Source organism: Salvelinus namaycush, chromosome 21 (assembly GCF_016432855.1).
Source record: "Salvelinus namaycush isolate Seneca chromosome 21, SaNama_1.0, whole genome shotgun sequence".
In the NCBI taxonomy this organism is placed as follows: domain Eukaryota; kingdom Metazoa; phylum Chordata; class Actinopteri; order Salmoniformes; family Salmonidae; genus Salvelinus; species Salvelinus namaycush.
Genome location: NC_052327.1, coordinates 20110572 through 20131414, shown reverse-complemented (window position 1 = coordinate 20131414; position 20843 = coordinate 20110572). Strand labels below are relative to the sequence as shown.

At 43.7% G+C, this 20843-nt stretch overlaps 1 protein-coding gene across 1 annotated transcript in view; it reads left to right on the top strand.

The window, feature by feature from the left end:
- LOC120066163 (transmembrane protein 117-like) overlaps positions 1–20843 on the top strand; it is a 60540-nt gene that overhangs the window by 1507 nt on the left and 38190 nt on the right. Inside the window, exon 2 of the mRNA XM_039017327.1 lies at positions 313–619. Within this exon, the coding sequence (XP_038873255.1) occupies positions 340–619 (280 nt within the window). The 5' untranslated portion in view covers positions 313–339. The remainder of the gene's footprint in view (positions 1–312; positions 620–20843) is intronic.

Here is a 20843-nt window from a genome sequence, read left to right as displayed (position 1 = left end):
CAAATGGACACCATTTTGAGGACAAAATGACCATGATGAAGCTCTGAGGCTGCACTGTTGAGCAGACTGATAGATTGGAGTTAAGACCTCTCCCTGACGTTTTTCTCAGATAATCTCAGTCTGGATGATGGACTGGTTGTCTGTCCTGCTCTTGGTATGATGATCACAGTACGGAATATTCTGAGTAGTCTGAATTTAGAATAATACCAATCTGGACAGATTTCTCTGTTATTTCCTCTATTATCTCAGAAATATTTCCATTGTAATCCACTGTGGATTTCACTCAGGCAATGATCTTCTCTCCCTCTTCAGGTGGACTGTGGCTTGGGGTCCTTCAAGATGGATATAGATCCCTGCTTCCGCTATTATTTTCAGCACCCATGGTCCCGTCTGTTCGTGGCCTACCTTGTCACCTTCTGCAACTTCCTCATCTTCGCCGAGGACCCTGTCTCCCACAGCCAGACGGAGGCTCACATGATTGTGGTGGGAAACTGCTTCTCCTTCATAGTGAACAAGTACCCTGGCGGAGGATGGAGCGTCCTCAAAGTCATGTCGTGGCTGATGGCCATTGTCACTGGAATGTTTGCCGGGAAGTTCATATTCCACCGCAGGCTCTTTGGTAAGTCATGCGCGCCTTAATGAAGAATGCAGCCCTACAAACTAGGGCTGTCCCAGACTAAAAACAAATCTTGGTCGACCGAGAATTGTCTGTTCTTTCGACCAATAGAATGGTTGAAATTTTAAAACGTGTATTTTTCCATATATAGACACACCCTATGTTTGATTCTGCCATTAAGCTCCTGAAGTTGCCGGTAATAGGCTACACCAGCGGTCGGCAACCTTTTCCATTTGGAGTGCCACGTTATCCTACTATTTCTACTGATCTGCGTGCTGATGATTCATCTACTGATGATTGCACATTTTGTAATATGCACATTTTTGTGGAACAGTTTCATTTCATTTATAATAAAGTCTTCATATCTTGAAATCAATGTCATGTGGTTAATCAAAATTATATCTAAAGGAAAATTATACAAATCTAAAAGTCACTTCTATTGCCTTTGCCAATATGTAAAAATAGCCTGAATAAAAACATTGCAGCCCGCAGGTAAAAAATATCCTGATAAAAATAAATATCCTATACATCACATTGGCGACAGCAAACGTGCAACATTGTATAAAATATGTTGGGCCCTCAGAGTTTCCGTAAACTATTTGCGCAAGGGATAAGAAGTAATCAGGTAGGCCTTTTTTTAATGCCGTTTCCACTGGACCAGAGCATGACATTTTCCCCCTTTTCATGCCAAGTCGTTATCTAAAGAGAGAGCTGGAAATATTTTTCAAATAGGCTTCTTTGAAGAACTATTGTCATTCTCAATGGATGTAAAAACAGACTTTGTTTACTTGCTGTTTGAGATCAAAGCAAAAATGACTTTGAGAAGCTCCACAGTGGTGGTGAGTTAAGACAATCAGAAATAGTATCAGATCCCCAAATGGGTACATTTATAGGTCTACATTTGCGCGCAGGCCAGGTAGACTAGGCCTACTTCTATGCGTGTCCTTACTAAACATTGACAGGAGCACTCCAACCAAAAGACAATGAATAAATTGACAACTGTTTTCTCACAAGTGTAGCCTAGGTTGTCCGCTCTGCAAACAACGTGTCCACACCTACAATGACAACGGTAAGACTGTAATAATATATTGAATGCATTAACAGAAATGACCGTAACCAAACAAACATTGTAGATTAGAAATGATGGTATTTAACAGTAAATGTACTACTGATGATACTGGTGTGCCATCCCTGCGGCCTCCTCAATGGATTAGTCCACTCAGACAGGTGTGAATCAGACGGGTGTCTCATGTGTCATAAAGCCTAAAATATATTTGCCACTGATCGACTTAAACAATCTTGGTCGACCAACAGCCTATAGATCAAACAATCGTCCAGTCAACTAAATGGGGTCAGCCCTACTACAAACACAACTGAAAAGTCCATCCATTCTCATGAGATGTTTTTGTGATGTTAGTTAGGGTGGGAAAGAAACACCTGCTATCCTAAACACTGACACACATTATACCACCACTTCTCTACCTTCTACTGTATTTGATCAGCCTCAACTCCTCCATCCTCCTGTCCTGTCACCTTCTACTGCATTTGATCAGCCTCAACTCCTCCATCCTCCTGTCCTGTCACCTTCTACTGCATTTGATCAGCCTCAACTCCTCCATCCTCCTGTCCTGTCACCTTCTACTGCATTTGATCAGCCTCAACTCCTCCATCCTCCTGTCCTGTCACCTTCTACTGCATTTGATCAGCCTCAACTCCTCCATCCTCCTGTCCTGTCACCTTCTACTGCATTTGATCAGCCTCAACTCCTCCATCCTCCTGTCCTGTCACCTTCTACTGCATTTGATCAGCCTCAACTCCTCCATCCTCCTGTCCTGTCACCTTCTACTGCATTTGATCAGCCTCAACTCCTCCATCCTCCTGTCCTGTCACCTTCTACTGCATTTGATCAGCCTCAACTCCTCCATCCTCCTGTCCTGTCACCTTCTACTGCATTTGATCAGCCTCAACTCCTCCATCTTCCTGTCCTGTCACCTTCTACTGCATTTGATCAGCCTCAACTCCTCCATCCTCCTGTCCTGTCACCTTCTACTGCATTTGATCAGCCTCAACTCCTCCATCCTCCTGTCCTGTCACCTTCTACTGCATTTGATCAGCCTCAACTCCTCCACCCTCCTGTCCTCTCACCTTCTGCATTTGATCAGCCTCAACTCCTCCACCCTTTCACCTTCTACCGCATTTGATCAGCCTCAATTCCTCCATCCTTCTGTCCTGTCACCTTCTACTGCATTTGATCAGCCTCAACTCCTCCATCCTTCTGTCAACTTCTACTGCATTTGATCAGCCTCAACTCCTCCATCCTTCTGTCCTGTCACCTTCCTGCCACCTCACATATTCTTTCTCACTCCCACACCACCCCCTATCTCCTCACTCCCATGCCATCTACACCTCCACCCCTTCCTCTTCCACACGTTTTTTACACTTGACATTTTTGTCATTTAGCCAACGCTCTTATCCAGTGCAACGTAGTTGTGAATGCATACATTTATGTACTGCTCCCCCGTGGGAGCAGTACATACCCACAACCCTGGCATTGCACGTGCCATGCTCTGCCAACTGAGCCACACAGTACAGCAGCACTCCGTTACCTCTCTCCTCCCTTTTCAGACTACATCCTCCCCCCCTTCCACTCCTCCCTGCCACCCCCCTCTGTCCTCCCTTCTCACCCACCCACCCACCTCCCTCCTTTGCATATCACAGACCTGCCACTGACTGTGACCCTTCCTTGGCACTTCCTCTGTTTACCCTGTGAAGGGGCTCAGATGACTTCCTGTAACTCACTCCTTCCATTTCCCGCTCACTTAACCCGGGATATTGGCTGGGCCGTCTTCCTCAGATGAGATGTTAATGCCTGTAATTAGTGGGGTCACAGCCTGGATGATCTTTCTGTGTCTCCGGTCTCTGACTGTCTCCACAGAGCATAAATAGAATCTGAGGGGACCATGACTATTCCATGTGCTGCTGCTCTGTAAATATAGAATTGTAGTCTTCACTTAAGAGAAAGGGAAAATTCCCATTATGCTTCCTCTATGCTAATGAATGGGTATATTTCTGATAGCTGCTCTGTCCTTCCACATCTTCCAAGGCTTAATCTATTGAATTATCCTATTAATTACTTATTTTTCTATACCTGGATGCCTCCACTGTTAATTTTCATATGAACTAAATGTGAGAGTTTGAATCCACTTAGCTTTTTTACTCCTACACAAAAGCAGGCATCTTTAATGCATTTACAGCACTACAGTTCCGTTGATCTTTCATAATTGCTAGGAATCTTGTCACGTGGTCTTCAATCGGTACTCAGCGTGGCTTTCCTCTGAGGGCAGTGTATTCAGGTCAGTGCTCTACACTTAAAGCCCAGGGCTTCAGGGTATACGGAGAGAACAGAAAGCAAAGTAGACTGCCTGCTCCTTTCCCAGCTAGCACATAACGTTCTGAGAACCATATGTCCAATCAAAAAATAATATTTTGACCAATGGGTAAGATAATATGTTAATAGTGTAGATAATCCTCTGAGAAAGCCAATGGTCTAAACCACAGGAGTTTGCTGAGGGGAGGACGGCTCATAATAATGGCTGGAATGGAGTGAATGGAATGGGTTCGATATCATTCCATTGATTCTGTTTCAGCCATTACAATGAGCCCGTCCTCCACAATTAAGGTGCCACCAACCTCCTGTGGTCCAAACCTCATGTCTCTATTATAATCCTTTCAAACCCAGCTAGCACATAACGTTCTGAGAACCATATGTTTTTTAGAGCTTGGTGAGAGCGTGGCTGTCCTATAGTTATTTTGCGCACAACCTTACCACAATGTTCTAGGAATGGTGCGGGATACCCAGCTAGCACATAACATTCTGAGAACTTGCAATAAGACTTTTAATAATACTGCTAGCTAGGGGCCTCTCGAGTGGCGCAGCGATCTAAGGCTTCACTACATACCTGGGTTCAATCCCGGGCTTTGTCAAAGCCGGCTGTGACCAGGAGACCCACAAGGCGACGCACAATTGGCCCAGTGTCGTCCGGATTAGGGGAGGGTTTGGCCGGCCGAGATGTCCTTGTCACATCGCGTGCGGGCCAGCGTATGCACGCTGACACGGTCGCCAGTTGTACGGTGTTTCCTCCGACACATTGGTGCGGCTGACTTCCAAGTTAAGTAAGCAGTGTGGCTTGGCAGGGTCATGTTTCGGAGGACGCATGGCTCTCGACCTCTCCCGAGTCCATACGGGAGTTGCAGTGATGGGACAAGACTGTAACTACCAATTGGGGAGAAAAAGGGATAAAAATAATAATGTCAACAGTTTTGAACTCCAAGCACAGATAGGACACATGGAAATTCATTTGATTAGGCATTCATCATGCAAACACATTTCTTTTTTTGTTGTGGCACAGGGTCAGTGTGATTTTAAACCTATGATCTTCTGCTCTCTATCCATGGGATTAGTCCAGTGTGCCACCAGGATGGAGCTAGCATGCCTTGTTTTTTTAACTCATACAAAGCTGCTAATTTTAGTCTATTCAAACAGACCCTATTTCAAAGGAACAAGCACTCATTAAGATCAGGTGTGGCCAATTAGTGGGTGCGGTCACCACACCTGAACACACATAACAAGATAGAGGATAGAGATAGTTTTGTTGATGCTGAGAACGGAATGCATATTTTTATAAATAACATTCTTAGAATTTTTGGGGGACTGTTACTAATGATTTCTTGTGGTTGTTATGGAACGTTTTCTTAATGTACTGAGAACATGACTTTACATTGAACCATGCAGAAAAGTACAGAAATTCTCACAGAAGAACATTATTTCTTAACATTCTCTGAATGTTCTGATAACATGGCTTTAAATAGAACCATGAGGAAAACATTGTACTGAAATTCCCACAGAAGAACGTTGTTTCTTAAAGTTGTCTGAACAATTTGAGAACATTAATTTAAATAAAACCACAAGGAAACCTGTAGGAAATGTTATGGGAAGGTTGTATACAAAATAACCATAGGACAACCACGCTCTCACCAAGCTCTAAGAAACATATGGTTCTCAGAACTTTGTGTGTTAGCTGGGTATGGTTCTCTTTTTTTTATGTAGTTCTTGGCAATGTTCTCGGAATGTTCTAAAAATGTGAATTCTACACAATAACATAAATTAGCTCTTAAATTCCGTTCTTAGAACATGAAGAAAACTAACCTATAATTTTCATTATCAGACCGTTAATAAAACCTCCCAGGAAAACTTTCAAGGAATCAGAGTAAAATGCTCTGAGAAACCCCCTGCAACCTAAAAACAAACGTTCCCAGAACAGGTGAAATGTTCACTCCTGTTATCAGAATGTTTAAAAAACATTCCGTTTTACTGGTCAGGAAACACATGGGTTCGTTCCCACAACCAATGTGAAACCAAAAGCATACGCTCCCACAACTTCCAAGGAACCAAATGTGCTATCTGGGCTCTCTCTTTTTAGAGCTGGAGCCAGGTAGGACTAATGCACTTCACAGGCCACAGAGCAGAGCAGCACAGAGCACAGAGTGCAGAGGGAACAGATGGTGTATGTGTGGGATTGAGTGAGTGTGCGATAGAGAGAAGCAGGGAGAGATTGAAAATGAAGAGCAATGGCGAGGGACAAAGGAGCGTTCAGCACAACAAATTTGCAATGCTGTTATGTAATCCTAAAAATCAGTGACAAGCAGAGCACAGAGAAGAGCCACTGATGCCCACGGTGACTTTGTGTGAAGAGATATCATCCATGATGTATTATTAACACAGGCACATGATGTGGAGCCATGCACACCTACTTCACTACAAGTACAGTAATATCTTATTCATGAAGAATAAATAGGACAAAAGTATTATAATAGTAACGAGAGTCTTTGTACAGTAAATGCCAAGCTCTTTATCTGAGCACTGGGATTTCCTTTCTCCAAATGAAGCTTCTTGTCTTTCTTGCATACTAGATGGTGTTACTCATGCTGATATTAGCTAGCTACGTATCAATTTGTAACTAAATGGAAAACAGACATTGTTTTGCTTGCTGACACATTCCGCTGCATCATTTATCATTATGATGGCCTAGAAAAATCTGAATATCACAACCACTCATTTTACGGTGAATTACACCACCTCCCACTGGCGATATGGCTTCTTCACAGAGGACTATACGCGACTTAACCAGAACCCACTCATACATGAATCCATTTGTGACACAATACTTTGTTCCCATTCCAAATATTCACTGCTTTTGTTGTGTTAGCAATAACGTTGGCTACTATCTAGGGGAATGAGAGGAGGTAGTGGGAGCAGAGGGGTTGTGTTTTTATTCTCCGATAGCACAGCCACACTGCACACAGCACAAGGTGATGGATGGTTAGTGACAGACTATGGGGGTTATGACTACCTCCCAGGCACATGGACAACCTATGCTATTTCACCCAGCCACTCAAGGCTATGTGCTCTCCCATTGAGTGGCATGTCTTCTGGTCATTCAGTGAGATCTTGGCTGTCTCTGTAGCTTTGTTATTAAAACAAGGACATGGTTTAAACAAGGACATGGTGAATTGGTTTTATCTGCCCATGTGAGGTTGTATGCTCGGTATTGTATTAGATTTGGTATACTGCATCTTCTGTGTTGTTAACCAGTAGGCAATAAAAAGCATGAGCTGGCGTACACCCAGATAAAATTATTTAGTGTAGAGGTGCTTACTAACGGATAATAAACTGTAAGCTATAAAAACAAAGAGAGTCGCACACTCCATATGTATAACCTCCCAGTAATTTATTGGGTAAAAAAACACCAACATTTTGGCATCACTGTGGCTTCTTCAGGGTGACCAGTAGTTGTACAGTACATCCAGCATACCTATTCCCTGTCTTCCCTGATCCAGCACACCTGTTCCCTGTCTTCCCTGATGCAGCATACCTGGTCCCTGTCTTCCCTGATCCAGCATACCTGTTCCCTGTCTTCCCTGATCCAGCATACCTATTCCCTGTCTTCCCTGATCCAGCACACCTGTTCCCTGTCTTCCCTGATCCAGCACACCTGTTCCCTGTCTTCCCTGATCCAGCACACCTGTTCCCTGTCTTCCCTGATCCAGCATACCTGTTCCCTGTCTTCCCTGATCCAGCATACCTGTTCCCTGTCTTCCCTGATCCAGCACACCTGTTCCCTGTCTTCCCTGATCCAGCATACCTGTTCCCTGTCTTCCCTGATCCAGCACACCTGTTCCCTGTCTTCCCTGATCCAGCATACCTATTCCCTGTCTTCCCTGATCCAGCACACCTGTTCCCTGTCTTCCCTGATCCAGCACACCTATTCCCTGTCTTCCCTGATCCAGCATACCTGTTACCTGTCTTCCCTGATCCAGCATACCTGTTACCTGTCTTCCCTGATCCAGCATACCTGTTACCTGTCTTCCCTGATCCAGCATACCTATTCCCTGTCTTCCCTGATCCAGCATACCTGTTCCCTGTCTTCCCTGATCCAGCATACCTATTCCCTGTCTTCCCTGATCCAGCACACCTGTTCCCTGTCTTCCCTGATCCAGCACACCTGTTCCCTGTCTTCCCTGATCCAGCATACCTGTTACCTGTCTTCCCTGATCCAGCATACATATTCCCTGTCTTCCCTGATCCAGCACACCTGTTACCTGTCTTCCCTGATCCAGCATACCTGTTCCCTGTCTTCCCTGATCCAGCATACCTGTTCCCTGTCTTCCCTGATCCAGCACACCTGTTCCCTGTCTTCCCTGATCCAGCATACCTGTTCCCTGTCTTCCCTGATCCAGCACACCTGTTCACTGTCTTCCCTGATCCAGCATACCTATTCCCTGTCTTCCCTGATCCAGCACACCTGTTCCCTGTCTTCCCTGATCCAGCATACCTATTCCCTGTCTTCCCTGATCCAGCACACCTGTTCCCTGTCTTCCCTGATCCAGCACACCTGTTCCCTGTCTTCCCTGATCCAGCATACCTGTTACCTGTCTTCCCTGATCCAGCATACCTGTTCCCTGTCTTCCCTGTTCCAGCACACCTGTTCCCTGTCTTCCCTGATCCAGCACACCTGTTCCCTGTCTTCCCTGATCCAGCATACCTGTTACCTGTCTTCCCTGATCCAGCATACCTGTTACCTGTCTTCCCTGATCCAGCATACCTGTTCCCTGTCTTCCCTGATCCAGCACACCTGTTACCTGTCTTCCCTGATCCAGCATACCTGTTCCCTGTCTTCCCTGTTCCCTGTCTTCCCTGATCCAGCATACCTGTTCCCTGTCTTCCCTGATCCAGCACACCTGTTCCCTGTCTTCCCTGATCCAGCATACCTCTTCCCTGTCTTCCCTGATCCAGCACAGTACTCAGTATTTAATGCTTCCAGCTTTCATCGTAAAACAAGGCACGTTTTCATCAAGATAATGCAAATAGAAGCCGTCATTCTTTGTCGTGCCACACCAGTTTCAGATTAACATAATGTCTGCCACTTTGTTTCCTGTGCGTTTTCCAAGGCTTGCGTTCTCAGTGAATGTTTAGCATTGTAAATTGAGCAGAGTAATGGTCCTAGTTTAGGATTTGTCCAGTCATCCTACCAGGAGTAAGCCTATCCCACCGACCATGGAAGTACCTTTTACTGTGTCAAACCCAGATCATTCATCTTTCATTCAGTACTATGGGAACAGGGCTTCTTTGATATGAGTCATCATGGTGGATTTTCCAGCTCACACCGCCAATCAGAACAGTATAAATGTCACGGCCATCGTCTAGGTGGAAATGACCGGACCAAGGTGCAGCGTGGTGAGCGTACATTTTCCTTTTATTTAGAATGTCGCCAACAAAACAAGACACAAAGAAACGACCGTGAAGCTTACTAGGGCTATAGTGCCACTAACAAAGTCAACTACCCACAAACACCAAAGGAAAAAAGGCTGCCAAAGTATGATTCCCAATCAGAGACAACGATAGACAGCTGTCCCTGATTGAGAACCATACCCGGCCAAAACCATAGAAATACAAAACATAGAAATAAAGAAACTAGAATGCCCACCCTAGTCACACCCTGGCCTAACCAAAATAGAGAATAAAAGCCTCTATGGCCAGGGCGTGACAATAAACCACTTGAGAAAAGACTGAAATGGGAGACCCAGTTTTTTTTTGTTGTTAGACTTTGACAATTTAGGATTTTTTTTAAATCCAAGTTAACGTCAATGACTTGGTGTGAGTGGTGCCTATGGTTGTTCTGTTGTTAAAGCAAAGCGCCCTCGCCTTTTGAAACACTGCTCCTCCTGCTTGATCCTGATCCTTGGCTGTAGCTGTAGTCTCAGGGATGCCACCTGGTTCCTGTCACATGTTGTTACAGTGGTGCATTATGGGTAAGATTGTTCTGTGTGTGGTGCTACTGGTGGCCAAGTGTCAGTTTGCTTGAGCATGTGGGTTTAAGTGTGTGTGTGTGTGTGTGTGTGTGTGTGTGTGTGTGTGTGTGTGTGTGTGTGTGTGTGTGTGTGTGTGTGTGTGTGTGTGTGTGTGTGTGTGTGTGTGTGTGTGTGTGTGCACGCGCCTCTGTGAAATATAATGTATATAACCCTATGCCGCCTCATTGTATCCTCTGTTTAATATACAGAAACAGTTCAGTTCAGACCCCCATCTATTAGTTTCCCTCAGAGGCTGGCCTTTCACACTAAATACCAGAGGATTGTACCAGTGCCAGGACTGAACAATGCCCTTATGATTTTAATGTGGTTTACAGCAGTGCATTTCAGACATGGACCAGCAGACTGCAGCTGTGTTGAGACTGATGGGTTGTAAATGTAATATTGATGTGTGTAGCAGAGCAATGAGGCAGAGGGGAATGTGCCACTATCTGAGACAGTAGCTCTTTCTACATAGGCATGTTGTTGTTTTAGAGCGAATTGTTTTTTTGCTGTTTGATGCATTTTGCTCGGACATTCTCAACCACGTTATCTTTCTCAGAATATTTAATGTCCAAGATCAATTGTAAACCGTGAAGATGTTCATCCACACTACAACATGAATAAGTAACCCCCCCTTTCACCAAATGTTGATCTTTACATAACAACATTAGTACTGTATTCTGACAATGAAAAGCATTTTTCATAAAGTAAACTCATTCGAAACATCCATTTGCTTTGAACGAAAGATTAAAACGGTCCAGGTGTTTGTGTGTGTGTGTGAGAGCGAGAGTGAGCGAGAGAGAGAGGAGGCAAACAAATGAAATGGGCAAAGGAAATTGCTTGGTTACTTAGGATGATTGAAGTCTCTTATCCTTGCCATAAATGACTGGGGAAATGATTTAACAAGCCTCTCTGACAGTAGCTTAGCTCGGCCAGCCAGCCGTCTCTGAAGCAGCCTCAGCCAGGCGCTGGAAGTGCTGCCTTCCATCTCTCAGTGGAGGGAGGGATAGAGAGAGGGAGGAAGGAGGGAGAGAGAGATGGAAGGGGGGAGAATGGGAAGGTGAGAGAGAGGAGGGCGAGTTGCCACATCTGTCCGCCTGTGTCTGATTTATTGGGAAGACTTGTAGTTACCGTGGGCTGTAGCTCTGGGGACCCTGGCACTGTTGTCATGGTAATTCCCGTGGCGAGTGTAACACAGCTGGCGGTGTGATGGATGACGGGGCTGCAGTGTGAACTCAGATATCCAGGCGGAGTGAAGCAGGGCTCTCTCTCTCCTATCCAGCCCATTTGGGATTGTGTTAAAGGGAAGTTATCTGTTTTATGGTCCCTAAGGAGGGCAGTAATGGTTGTTCTGGATGTGTTTGAGTGGACAAACAACCACTTGATGGTGCAATACCACAAAACAGGACACACAGTTATAGACCCAACAGTAAGTAAATGAATTGGGTTGTTTATATAATATGTGGGATGGAAAGGAGAAGCTGTGGTAGGTTGGCTATCTGAAGGCTGTATGTCGGCTATAGATTGATTAAATTAAGTCCTGATATCTTTATTAATCTAAGGTTGTTTTTTTTCAAAGCTCAATATTTGATCTCATGCCTGGGTTGATTCCATGTCCAGCTCGGTGCCCTGTCACTGGCAGCTAAATATTTGATCAGTTGGTGTTTTTATTCCTCTGGAACACTGTGACAATAACAGTCTGTGACTGCAGTAGCCTACAGTGCTTTCAGAAAGTATTCACACCTCTTGACTTTTTCCATATTTTGTTGTGTTACAGCCTGAATTTAAAATGGATTAAATATAGATTTCTGTCACTGGCCTACCCACAATACCACATAATGTGTAACGGTCGTCTTTCGGTGAGAGAGTGGACCAAGGCGCAGCGGGTGATGAATACATAATGATTTATTTAAAGAGACGAACACTGACACGAAATACACTTGATAATTTACAAAATAACAAACAAACGACGTAGACCGACCTGAACATGAGAACTATATATAACGAAGAACGCACGAACAGGAACAGACTACATACACGAACGAAAACGAAACAGTCCCGTGTGGTGCAACATACACAGACACAGGAACAATCACCCACAAACAAACAGTGAGAACAACCTACCATAATATGGTTCTCAATCAGAGGAAACGTCAAACACCTGCCTCTAATTGAGAACCATATCAGGCAACACATTAAACCCAACATAGAAACACATAACATAGAATGCCCACCCCAACTCACGCCCTGACCAACTAAACACATACAAAAACAAGAGAAAACAGGTCAGGAACGTGACATAATGTAAAATGAATTGGGCTCCCGAGTGGCGCAGCACTGCATCTCAGTGTTAGATGCTTCACTACAGACCCTGGTTCGATTCCAGGCTGTATCATAACCGGCCGGGATTGGGAGTCCCGGGTTAGGGCGGTGCACAATTGGCCCAGGGTCATCCGGGTTAGGGGATGGTTTGGCTGGGGTAGGCCGTCATTGTAAACAAGAATTTGTTCTGACTGACTTGCCTAGTTAATGGTTAAATAAAAGTATTCAACTCCTTTTATGGCAAGCCACAATAAGTTCAGGAGTAACAAGTCACAAGTCACATAATAAGTTGCATGTGTGCAATAATAGTGTTTGCTAGTGTTTACTGTGATTTTTGAATGACCACCTCATTTTGTACCCTACACATACAGTGGAAAGAAAAAGTATGTGAACCCTTGGATTTAATAACTGGTTGACCCTCCTTTGGCAGCAATAACCTCAACCAAATGTTTTCTGTAGTTGGGCATCAGACCTGCACAACGGTCAGGAGGAATTTTATACCATTCCTCTTTACAAAACTGTTTCAGTTCAGCAATATTCTTGGGATGTCTGGTGTGAACTGTTCTCTTGAGATCATGCCACAGCATCTCAATCGGTTGAGGTCAGGACTCTGATTGGACCACTCCAGAAGGCATATTTTCTTCTGTTGTTGATTTACTTCTGTGTTTTGGGTTGTTGTCCTGTTGCATCACCCAACTTCTGTTGAGCTTCAATTGGCGGACAGATAGCCTTACATTCTCCTGCAAAATGTCTTGATAAGTTATGGAATTCATTTTTCCGTCGCTGATAGCAAGCTGTCCAGGCCCTGAGGCAGTAAAGCAGCCACAAACCACGATGCTCCCTCCACCATACTGGTTTTGATGTTGGTGTGCGGTGCCTTTTTTTCTCCACACATAGTGTTGTTTGTTCCTTCCAAACAACTCAACTGTAATTTCATCTGTTCACAGAATATTTTGCCAGTAGCGCTGTGGAAAATCCAGGTGCACTTTTGCAATCTTCAGACGTGCAGCAATGTTATTTTTGGACAGCAGTGGCTTCTTCCGTGGTGTCCTTCCATGAACACCAATCTTGTTTAGTGTTTTACGTATCGTAGATTCTTCAACAGAGATGTTAGCATGTTCCAGAGATGTCTGTAAGTCTTTAGCTGACACTGTAGGATTCTTCTTAACCTCATTGAGCATTCTTCACTGTGCTCTTGCAGTCATCTTTGCAGGACGGCCACTCCTAGGGAGAGTAGCAACAGTACTGAACTTTCTCCATTTATAGACAATTTGCCTTACCGTGGACTGATGAACATCAAGGCTTTCAGAGATAGTTTTGTAACCCTTTCCTGCTTTATGCAAGTCAACAAGTCTTAATCTTTGGTCTTCTGAGATCTCTTTTGTTCGAGGCATGGCTCACATCATGCAATGCTTCTTGTGAATAGCAAACTCATAATTTTGTGAGTGTTTTTATAGGGCAAGGCAGCTCTAATCAACATCTCCAATCTCGTTTCATTGATTGAACTCCAGGTTAGCTGACTCCTGACTCCAATTAGCTTAGTCATTAGCCTAGGGGTTCACATACCTTTTCCAGCCTACACTGTGAATGTTTAAATGATGAACTCAATATAGACAAGAGAAATACAATAATTTGTGTGTTATTGGTTTAAGCACACTATGTTTGTCTATTGTTGTGACTTAGATGACGATCAGATCAAATTTGATGACCAATTTATGCAGAAATCCAGGTAATTCCAAAGGGTTCACATACTTTTTCTTGCCACTGAACAACTATCTGTAAGGTCCCTCAGTCGAGCAGTGCATTTCAATTACAGATTCAAAAACAAAGATCAGGGAGGTTTTCCAATGCCTCGCAAAGAATGGCACCTATTGGTAGATGGGTAAAAAAACAAACAGACATTGAAAATACCTTTTAAGCATGGTGAATACACCCAATCACTACAAAGATACAGGCGTCCTTCCTAACTCAGTTGCCGGAGAGGACAGAACCTGCTTAGGGATTTCACCATGAGGCCAATGACTTTTAACAGTTACCGAGTTGAAGGGCTGTGATAGGAGAAAACTGAGGATGGATCAACAACATTGTAGTTACTCCACAATATTAACCTAATTGACAGATTATAAATAAGGAAGCCTCTACAGATTACAAATATTCCAAAACAAGCATCCTATTTGCAACAAAGCACTGAAGTAATATTGGAAGAAATGTGGCAAAGTAACGCATTTTTTGTCCTCAATAAAAAGTGTTATGTTTGGGGCAAATCCAATACAACAACAACAGTGCATTCGGAAAGGATTCTGACCCCTTGACCTTTTCCACATTTTGTTACGTTACAGCCTTATTCTAAAATGGATTACGTTGTATTTATTCCCCTCATCAATCTTAACACAATAACCCATAATCACAAAGCAAAAACAGGTTTCTATACAAAATGAAATCACATTTACATAAGTATTCAGAACCTTTACTCAGAACTTTGTTGAAGCATCTTTGGCAGCGATTACAGCCTTGAGTCTTCTTGGGTATGACGCTACAAGCTTAGCACACCTGTATTTGGGAAGTTTCTCCCATTCTTCTCTGCAGATCCTCTCAAGCTCTGTCAGGTTGGATGGAGAGCCTCGCTGCACAGCTATTTTCAGGACACTCCAGAGATGTTAGATCGGGTTCAAGTCCGGGCTCTGTTGGGCCACTCAGGGGCATTCAGAGACTTGTTCCAAAGCCACTCATGCGTTGTCTAGACTGTGCTTAGGGTTGTCGTCCCATTGGAAACTGAACCTTCACCCCAGTCTGAGGTCCTGAGCGCTCTGAAGCAGGTTTTCATCAATGAGCTCTCTGTACTTTGCTCTGTTCATCTTTCCCTCGATCCTGACTAGTTTCCCAGTCCCTGCCGCTGAAAAACATCCACACAGAAGATGCTGCCACCCCCATGATTCACCGTAGGGATGGTGGCAGGTTTCATCCAGGCGTGACGCTTGGCGTTCAGGCCAAAGAGTTCAATATTGGTTTCATCAGACCAGAGAGTCATTTAGGTGCCTTTTGGCAAACTCCAAGTGGGCTATCATGTGCATTTTACTGAGGATTGGCTTCCGTCTGGTCATTCTACCATAAAGGCCTGATTGGTGAAGTCCTGCAGAGATGCTTGTCCTTCTGGAAGGTTCTCCCATCTCAACAGAGGAACTCTGGAGCTCTGTCAGTGACCATCAGGTTCTTGGTCACCTCCCTGACCAAGGCCCTTCTCCCCCGATTTCTCAGTTTGGCCAGGCTGCCAGCTCTAGGAAGAGTCTTGGTGGTTCCAAACTTCTTCCATTTAAGAATGATGGAGGCCACTGTGTTCCTGGGGACCTTCAATGCTACAGAAATGTTTTGGTACCCTTCCCCAGATCTGTGCCTCGACATAATCCTGTCTCGGAGCGCTACGGAAAATTCCTTCGACCTCATGGCTTGGTTTTTGCTCTGACGTGCACTGTCAACTGTGGGATCTTATATAGACAGGTGTGTGCCTTTCCAAATCATGTCCAATCAATTGAATTTACCACAGGTGGACTCCAATCAAGTTTTAGAAACATTTCAAGGATGATCAATGGAAACAGGATGCACCAGGATGCACCAGGATGCACCTGAGTCTCATAGAAAAGGGTCTGAATACTTATGTAAATAAAGTATTTCCATTTTTTATTTTAATAAATGTGCAAACATTTCTAAACTTGTTTTCACTTTGTCATTATGGGGTATTGTGTGTATATTGAGTAAAAAATAATATTTCATCATTTTTAGAATCAGGCTGTAATGTAAGAAAATGTGGAAAATTGAAAGGGTCTGAACACTTTCTGAATGTACTGTAATCACTCTCCATATTTCCAAACATAATGGTGGGTGCATCATGTTATGGGAATGCTTGTAATCGTTAAGGACTGGGGAGTTTTTCAGGATAAAAAAGAAAACGAATGGAGCTAAGTACTGCCAAAATCCTAGTGAAAAACCTGGGTTAGTCTGCTTTCCACCAGACTGAGATTAATTCATCTTTCATCAGGACAATAACCTAAACACAAGACCAAATCTACATTGGCGCTGCTTACCAAGAAGACAGTGAATGTTCCTGAGTGGCCAAGTTACAGTTTTGATGTAAATCTGCTTGGCAAGACCTGAAAATGGTTGTCTAGCAATGATCAACAACCAATTTGACAGAGCTTGAAGAATTTTGAAAAGAATCATGGGCAATTGTTGCATAATCCAGGTGGGGAAAGCTCTTTGAGACTTATCCAGAAAGACTCACAGCTGTGATCGCTGCCAAAGGTGATTCTAACATGGATTGACTCAGGGGGTTGAATACTTATCTAATCAAGATATATTCGTTTTATTTTTCAATTTTTGTTCCACTTTGATATTACAGAGTATCTTGTGTAGATCGTTGACAAAAGATGCCAATTAAATCCATTTTAATCCCACTGTGGGAATGTGGAAAAAGTCAAGGGATGTGAATGCTTTCTGAAGGCACTGTGTTCTGTGTCAGTGCATCTCTGATGTCAGAGGATATTGAGTTCCCCAACTGCAACATTTCCTCATTACCGTTTCTGTTTTATCTTGAACATGTTCAATCCGGGCAAAGGCCCCATTTTCAGCCCTTTTTTCTTGCTCTTTAGATGAACACAGACACTTGGTTGGCATATCTGTTGTGAGAGGCAATCTCTCAGAGACATGTCAATATGTGTATTTTTAGATCGTCAAATAAAACAAACTAACAAGGATTTTGTTTTAGATTTAATTGATTAATTTAATTGAATAAGGATAACTAACTATGGTAGGAGACTCTATTCTTCGTCAGCCCTCCACCGCTACCCTCCTGCTACGCCTACAGCACAGTCCCCTATATTGGCCCCTCCTGAGGGCCTGCAGTCTCTTCTGGAACCTGTCACTAGCCAGGATGTACAGCACTGGGTCCAGGCAGCTGCTCACACTACACATGGCCTCAAAGAACTCATAGGAGGCATAGAGGACGTGCACGTTGGCCGGAGTCACCTGGTCGTTGATCCTCATAAACACTAGGGTCATCATCATGACGTGGTAGGGCATGAAGGACACCACAAACACCAGCAGAGCGGCGGTGATGAGCATCAGGGGCTTCCCCACCCACTGACCCCCACCACCTCTCCTCTTCCCCCGAGGGAGGCCCCGTAAAACCTTCACCGTCATCCCGTAGAAGGCCAGCATGACACTGAACGGCAAGGCGAAGCCCACCAGAGTCTTGATGATGGAGATGGTTTTGACAAAGACGAACGGACCCTGGATGTGGTCCATGCACACGGTCACGTTCCCCGGTCTCTGGAAGGCGAAGGTCACAAAGAGGTCGGGGATGCAGCCCAGGAAGAGGAAGATCCAGACGCAGACGCAGCAGAGCTTGGCTTTGCAAGCGTCCCACCACCTGAGGGAGCTGATGGGGTGCACGGTGCCGGCGTAGCGGTCGAAGCTGATCAGAGTGAGGAAGAAGATACTCCCGTAGATGTTGATGTTGAAGAAGATCTTCCTGAGCTGGCAGAAGATCTGGATGTCCCTGAGGAAGGGCTTCTGGAGGCTGAAGTAGATGGTGAAGGGCAGGGTGAGGGTCCAGGCTGAGTCACACAGGGCCAGGTTGAGTAGGAACACGTTGCTGGTGGACAGACTGCTGGTCCTCCTGAAGCAGGTATAGTTTAGCACCGCTGCCACATTACCCAGGATGCCCAGGGGCAGGGCAAAGGTGAAGAGGACCAGGATGACGTAGCAGTACCACTGGCCATTCTCAAACCGACTGCAGAACGCCTCCGACTGGTTCAGGGGCAGGAATTGCACTGTGTGGGCTGAGGAAAGACAATAGATGGCCATTTTAAAAAACATGTTGTGGGATGGGGTATTTTACAAGATCACTTAATACAGTATAAAAACAAAATATGTTAAGTAGTATAAAGGGTGGTCTTTCATGCCATATATAATTACTTTGCATTTCAATTGATCCACATCAAGGTTATTCTAGCCAAGGTTCAGCAAGGATATACCATTATCATAAATAGATTAATGTAGAGTCGCCTGCCTGTCTGTCTCTAAACCCTCTCAGCACCGTCCACCCCCTCAGTCCTGTGCCCAGTCACCAGGAAGTGACAGCCTGGCTGTTGTACTGTATGTGCTGGGAATAATTAACCCTGGATTCCACTCCAATATGGAAACACATTGTTTGCCTTCAATCAGAGACTGGCTATTGAAGGGTAGTGTCACCAATTCGGTGTCTTTTTAGAAGTTTAACTTGGTCCAAAAAAACTTTTGATTTCACCTAATTTTAACATTATTTTGTAAAGAGCACATGTTCAACTTCATAAACACGTTTTTCCCATCTCGAGAGGTTAATAAAAAAAATTACTATAGTAATTGCCTATTAAGTGCCAAATAAAGTAACGGTTGACCATAACAGGGTTGACGATTTAATCTTGAATCAGCCATGAAACCCCTTTTGACAGGGGGAATTGAAGCTTGTTGTGTGGGAGTATCAATTGAATGTAAGCTTCACAAAAAAAGTGCAATTGTGAAAACATTTCTAGCCTGACTATCTATTGGTAACTGAGTTGACATGTTATGCTCAACCCACTCAGTTTTCTACTCCAAAACATCAAAAAATGGCCGAAAAGAGTAGAACCAGCTCACCTGCTTTTACACTATGATTTGACTATTAGATGTTCAATGTTTCTTTTGGTAGAAAAAAGGAATTGTTTCACCATCTTAAAAAGAGAGTTCAGTTCATGTAACAGGGATGACTTTAAAATGAGGAACAGACGTAAATGAATCATTAATCACATTAAATAAATAATAATCTTCTTGAATGAATTTGTCAAAGCAACAAAATAACTTTGGCTTTACAATGATAATGAAAACTTCGAAAAATGTTGAGCTTAATTAAGTGGATTAAATTCCTCCTTGAAGTCACAGAGGATGCACAGAGGGATTTTTTGCACTTTAGCAAGTTTTTATTCATACATTTTTTGGATTGATTGAGTTCCCCATGTGGTGTATATTAAAGGGCACTTCATTTTATATATTAATGTAACGCTTTTAAAATTAAATAGTGGTGCACAATTTCTACTTAAAATATCAGAAGGCACTCTTTTTGTGGAATGACCCTTATGTTGACCACGCAAGCAGAAGGTGACAATTACTTTGATCACATTTCAACAGACAGCCAGAAGAGTTTTCTATTTTCAGAGTTGCGAAGACAAGTTCTGATCTTCACGTGGCATACCCTAAAGATTTTCACTATTGTGAGGTTTTTAAGTCATTTTTGTGTGGACATTTAACATTTTTATGGGGTCTTTCACACAAACCAAAAACTTTCCAAACATACTGAAAAACATTTGATAGAAAATTAAGATCATACCCATTCAAAAGACCACATTATACCATAAATACTGTTTTGGTGGCCACAAACTAGTCATATTGGGAAAAAAATACAGCGTGAATGTATCCTTACATGTATTCATCATTATGTATCTGAATCATAAAGTGAGTGTGAAATAATGAGAGTTCTTACCCTGTTTAATAAGCAGAGAGTTATTGATGATTGGTATCATGATGACAGGAGAGACAGTGCTTGGGTCTCAGGTCTCATTCAGTCAGTCAGTCAGAACACCTCCACCAGCTGTGTCCTTTTCATCAGTCTGGGGCTGTGACTCCCACTGTGTGTGTGTTTGATTGATTGCCTGCTCCAGTTTGTCAAGGTGTGTTTGTATTTTAGCTGTCTGGCACCAACGTGCCTGCTTGTTAACCGACCGGATTGGAGTGTTTTTCTTTTTTCTTCTCTCACATCTTTTCAAATCCTGTTTTGGTGCCAGGACCTTTGTTTAATGTGAAATTATAATTTATTATTCCACTGGTTTGCTAGATTTAAACAGTGAAAACCACCGTGGTCATGCGCATATCACATTTAATGATTTCCACATCACATTTAGATGGTGGTCAGTATGAATCCTGTATAATTGAAGGAGCTGTTTTTTTCTCCAATTCAGCATCAGTTCTGTGGTACTATCACTATATCACCACTAGATGGAGACAACCACACATATTTGAATTTTGATAGGTGACCAACAACTGGAGAAATGGAAGTGTGTGCATGCCTGTGTGCATGTTTGTGTGTCCAGCCTAGCTGAACGGTGTAGAAGTGGCTCATGAATCACTCGTTATCGGGCCTCTCTAAGGTGGGGAGGTGTGGTGACTCAAGTTGGGCTGCTGAATAATCTTGAATCACCCCTAGTTAAATCCTACACTGATTGGCTCCGAGAAGGGAGCTCGCCACCGTGCTAGCTGGCTGCGCTGGCAACTTTAAGAGTCAGATCTGCCGGTACACAAGCTGCAGCGCTGGGGCTCATTGACACTACAGGCAATTAAGTTCATCCGCGCAAACCAATTCAATTATGGAGCTGTGATGAACCTCGAAATACCACAAACCACACTAGCTAGGCACCTGCACATCGATGCATCT